This window comes from Dipodomys spectabilis, unplaced genomic scaffold, assembly GCF_019054845.1.
Source record: "Dipodomys spectabilis isolate Male_0828 unplaced genomic scaffold, ASM1905484v1 ptg000296l, whole genome shotgun sequence".
Lineage (NCBI taxonomy): Eukaryota > Metazoa > Chordata > Mammalia > Rodentia > Heteromyidae > Dipodomys > Dipodomys spectabilis.
Genome location: NW_024870973.1, coordinates 375,681 through 380,742, shown reverse-complemented (window position 1 = coordinate 380,742; position 5,062 = coordinate 375,681). Strand labels below are relative to the sequence as shown.

Sequence of the window (5,062 nt, the reverse complement as noted above, 5' to 3'; positions counted from 1 at the left end):
AATGTGAGTTTTATGATTGGACTTAAATCTGACTTTCTAGTAACATAAAATGTTTTCTTTCAAGGAGGATCACTTGAGCCATGTTTATAGCCAGCCAGGGTAATATAGCAAGAGACAATCTCAAAGACACAACGCATGGACATGCACACACACATGCATTGCGCACACACATTTCTAGTAGCTTGGTTCTTAGTTTTCCACTTGATTAATTTATTTTAGATCTATATCTTTAAGGGTTACCAGGTCCTATTACCAAACTAGTAAACATGTGAATTCTCATTGCACTCAACATTTTTATTTGTATATTCCTTCTATTCTACTTTCAGAGAGCACATGTCTCTTCTTGTTTTCTTGGTACAAATATTAATCATGTACTGCTCATTAAATTCTTTTACAATTTCACTTTGCCATGAGGTACTGCACCTGTGCTACATTTAATGGTTTCCCATGTTTTCCTACATTTAATGGGTTCCCATATTTTCTTATGTTTAATGGGTTCCCGTGTTTTCCTATCACACACTCCGATTGCTGGCCCTTAACTGTATGGAGTCATCCCACAGGGGAATTATTTTTAAAGACTTAAAGATTTTTCTATAATAAAGTATGGTTTTGCTGTAAAAATATGTTTTTTAGTATTAGAATATTATGGAAACATTGCTTCTGTCATATCTGAGGTTGTGTCTGTTCTAATCTGGCTGTACTCCTACCATTTTCAAAGTCTAATTCTGGACTATTTCAACTACTGATTTCCCTGTATTATACCAAAATGTTTACAGTCTCAATATTTTTGCTTATTGTAGTGTAAAGTTCACTATAAACTCTTAGGAATGAAGGTTCTCCTTTAAGATGGGACGGGAAAATTGAGCATGGTGTTATACCACTTTTATCTCTGTGACTTGAGAGACTGAGGCAGGAGAAGCACAAGTTCAAAGCCAGCCTGGGAAAAGTTAATAATACCCTATCTCAAAACAAAATAAGAATGAAAGGGGTTATGGCTCAAGTAGCAGAGCAAGCTCAAATCCATGGGTTCAGACCCCAACAGTGTTCTTTGAGAACATTTGTAATGAAAATGAAAAATATAAATGTAATCATTTTTATCATGAATCCTTTATCTTATACCTAGCATCACAAGCTTAGTGATCCTAAATGTTACTTGGCCAATAAGATGACACATTATTTTAAGTGACATTTTTCATCTGAGCCAGCTAAACATGTTTAGGAGCAAAGAATGCATATTTAGGGTACTCTTTTAATACATCCCACAAGGTGGTTCAGAACCTTGTTTTTACTCGTAACTTGGCCATACAACACAATGAAGATTCTCCCACAAGTTTCCTTTTTGCCTTCCTAATTTCTAGTAAATTCTTGAGATTTACAGTTGTCTCATAAAATGCAGGATAACCAATTAAATTTAAATTCAAGACTTCATGAAAATTCTGTTCTTGTACAACTTAGAACATATGTTAGATAATTACTCATTACTTATCTAAAATTCTGGTTGTATGTTAGGAAACAATAGCTCAGACTAAATTAATGATATATGGGAAAGTACAATCTACTGAGAAGGCAAATGAACATCTGGCACCCAATCTGAGGATCGCCAAACATGTTGTTGAAATGAATTCAGGTTCTAGGAGATGCAGGCGGCTCACGCCTGCCATCCTAGCTACTCAGAAGGCTGAGCTCCGAGGGTCACAGTTCAAAACCAACCCAGGCAGGAAAGTCTATGAGACATTTATCCACAATTAACCACTAAAAAGCTGAAAATGGAGCTGCAATTCAAGTGGTAGAGCATTAGCCTTCAATGAAAGTAATAGCTCAGGGACAGTGCCCAGGCTCTGAGTTCAAGCCCCAGGACCAATACCAAAAAAAAAAAAAAAAAAAAAAGATTTAATGAAAATAGCTACAATCTTCATTTATTATTCCAGTTCTCATCACAAGACAGACTGCAGTTAAAGAGGCAAAGAAAATTACAACAAAGTCTAAGAAGGGGGTGTAGATGCCGAAGGACATCAGGCCAGCTAGAAGCCGGTTGGATATCTCTCTGCTCCGATATGCCCTACAAAGTGGATGCTGCCTTAATGCTCTTAGCAGCTGGGGAGTTTTCAGTAGGCGTCTTGGGGAATGCGTTCATTGGACTGGTAAATATTGTGGACTGGATAAAGACGAGGAAGATGGCCCCCATTGACTTGATCCTCACAAGTCTGGCCATTTCCAGACTCTGTCTCCTGTGCGCCATCCTGCTTGACTGTTGTATTCTGATTGTGCGCCCCGACCTCTACGAGCATGGCACTCGCCTCATGAAGATGAACAACTTCCTCTGGACCCTGACCAACCATTCCAGCGTCTGGCTGGCCGGCTGCCTCAGTGTCTTCTATTTTCTCAAGATAGCCAACTTCTCCCACCCCCTGTTCCTCTGGCTGAAGTGGAGAGTCGACCGGGCGGTGCTTGGGACTCTCCTGGGGTGTGTGCTGCTTTCGGTGTGTCTCACTCTCCCAGCCACTGAGAACTTGAATACGGATTTCAGACAATGTCTCAAGGCCAAGCGGAACACAAACGTAACTCTGAAGTGCAGGGCAAATAAAATCGGGTACATTTCTTTGCACATTTATCTCAATCTGATAATGCTCTTCCCCTTTTCTGTGTCCCTGGTCTCCTTCCTCCTCCTGATCCTCTCCTTGTGGAGACACAAGAGAACCATGCAGCTCCATACCTCCGGGCATGGGGACCCCAGGACCCAGGCCCACGTGGGAGCCATGAAGGCTGTCATCTCCTTCCTCCTCCTCTTCCTTGCTTACTGCCTGTCCTTCCTTATAGCCACTTCTAGCTACTTTATGCCTGAGACTGAATTGGCTGTGATTTGGGGTGAGTTAATAGCTCTAATCTACCCTTCTAGCCATTCATATATCCTAATATTGGGGAATGGTAAATTAAGACAAACATCTAAAAGGGTGCTTTGGAAGGTAAATTATTGTCTCAGAAGAAGAATACCTTAGCCTAAGAAGACTTAGAAAGAAGCTATCATTTCTTAGGAGAGATCAATGTCCCCAGTTTTTCCACTGATATTTGTGTCCTATGGTTAATTACTCTTAGAAACTATTCAGTAGATTCACTACTGTAACTCAGGAAATGCCTTGTATAGTAATTTTGCCTATCTCTGTCTCTTTCTTCCTCTCCTCAGAGTTGGTGTCTTAAAACACATTTCAGAACAAACTGTAGTTGACATCTTCACATTTTTAATCATGAGAGAGGCAGGCATCTTCATAGTCAGTTCTAAATTGCTTCTCCAAATTCAAGCTGTGTGAAGAATTTGAAGCAATAGAAATAGCCTCTTGTGCCGGGTACTGGTGGCTCACACCTGTTATCCTACTCAGGAGGCTGAGATCCAAGGATCATGGTTCAAAGCCTGCCCGGGCAGGAAAGTCTGTGATACTCTTATCTCCAATAAACCACCAGAAAACTGGAAGTGGCAGAGTGGCACTGTGGCTCCAGTGGTAGAGCGCTCCCCTTGAGCTGAAGAGCTCAGGGACAGTTCCCAGGCCTTGATTCAAGCCCCATGACCCACAAAAAAGAAAAAAAGAAAAAGAAAAAAGAAAGAGCCTTTGGTTACCAACCAGTTCTTCCTCATGGTCTTTCTTCTCAATCATCCAGTGAAACTTCACGTTTGGAGCAGAGTTGATTGTAACAATTCCTCATAAGCACTACAGAATTATAGGAATACGACATAAATTGGTACTGATTACAAGCATTGTAAAGATACAAATTAAATATTGTTGATAGTAAGCTCAAAGATTGTATTTTAAGATTGTCTTTCAATGAATGAAATATATTCAAACAGTGAAGGAGGCAAAAATTAGGTAGCAACTTTCTGTAAAATAAAGAGCATACTGATGGCTCACTGAAGGGAATGTCTCCATGAAAGAAATAGGTAATTTGATTGTAGTGAACTTGGATTGTACAAAGCAGTAATTATCAAGACAATATATCGAGATGAGCTGTCAATCAAGAGCATCAACATGGAGATATTAAACAGTCAAAGAGCACTGGTTTGGTAGCAGTGTTTGTGTTCTATTACCCTGTGGACAGCTGCCAGGCATGGGGCTGAGAGGGACCTGGCATCAGCACTGGTGGGTGCTGAGGACACAGCATCAGCACTGGTGGGTGCTGAGGACACAGCATCAGCACTGGTGGGTGCTGAGGACACAGCATCAGCACTGGTGGGTGCTGAGGGGGACACAGCATCAGCACTGGTGGGTGCTGAGGAGGATATAGCATCAGCACTGGTGGGTGCTGAGGACACAGCATCAGCACTGGTGGGTACTGAGGGGGACACAGCATCAGCACTGGTGGGTGCTGTGGGGGGACACAGCATCAGCACTGGTGGGTGCTGAGGAGGACATAGCATCAGCACTGGTGGGTGCTGAGGACACAGCATCAGCACTGGTGGGTGCTGAGGGGGACACAGCATCAGCACTGGTGGGTACTGAGGGGGACACAGCATCAGCACTGGTGGGTGCTGAGGACACAGCATCAGCACTGGTGGGTACTGAGAGGGACACGGCATCAGCACTGGTGGGTACTGAGGGGGACATAGCATCAGCACTGGTGGGTGCTGAGGACACGGCATCAGCACTGGTGGGTACTGAGAGGGACATAGCATCAGCACTGGTGGGTACTGAGTGGGACACAGCATCAGCACTGGTGGGTGCTGAGGACACGGCATCAGCACTGGTGGGTACTGAGGGGGACATAGCATCAGCACTGGTGGGTGCTGAGGGGGACATAGCATCAGCACTGGTGGGTGCTGAGGGGGACACAGCATCAGCACTGGTGGGTGCTGAGGGGGACACAGCATCAGCACTGGTGGGTGCTGAGGACACGGCATCAGCACTGGTGGGTACTGAGGGGGACATAGCATCAGCACTGGTGGGTGCTGAGGACACAGCATCAGCACTGGTGGGTGCTGAGGAGGATATAGCATCAGCACTGGTGGGTGCTGAGGACACAGCATCAGCACTGGTGGGTGCTGAGAGGGACATAGCATCAGCACTGGTGGGTACTG

General features: G+C 44.0%; 1 protein-coding gene across 1 annotated transcript; it reads left to right on the top strand.

Annotated features, from left to right (window-relative positions):
- Positions 1-2,054: 2,054 nt before the first annotated feature.
- On the top strand, positions 2,055-2,996 carry Tas2r7 (taste 2 receptor member 7). The gene has a single exon (XM_042701547.1). It carries the CDS (start codon positions 2,055-2,057, stop codon positions 2,994-2,996), a length of 942 nt encoding a protein of 313 aa, XP_042557481.1.
- Positions 2,997-5,062: the final 2,066 nt, after the last annotated feature.

Bases quoted from the DNA above. Each gene is read 5' to 3' on its own strand.
- Tas2r7 (XM_042701547.1), top strand. From the start codon at position 2,055: ATGCCCTACAAAGTGGATGCTGCCTTAATGCTCTTAGCAGCTGGGGAG.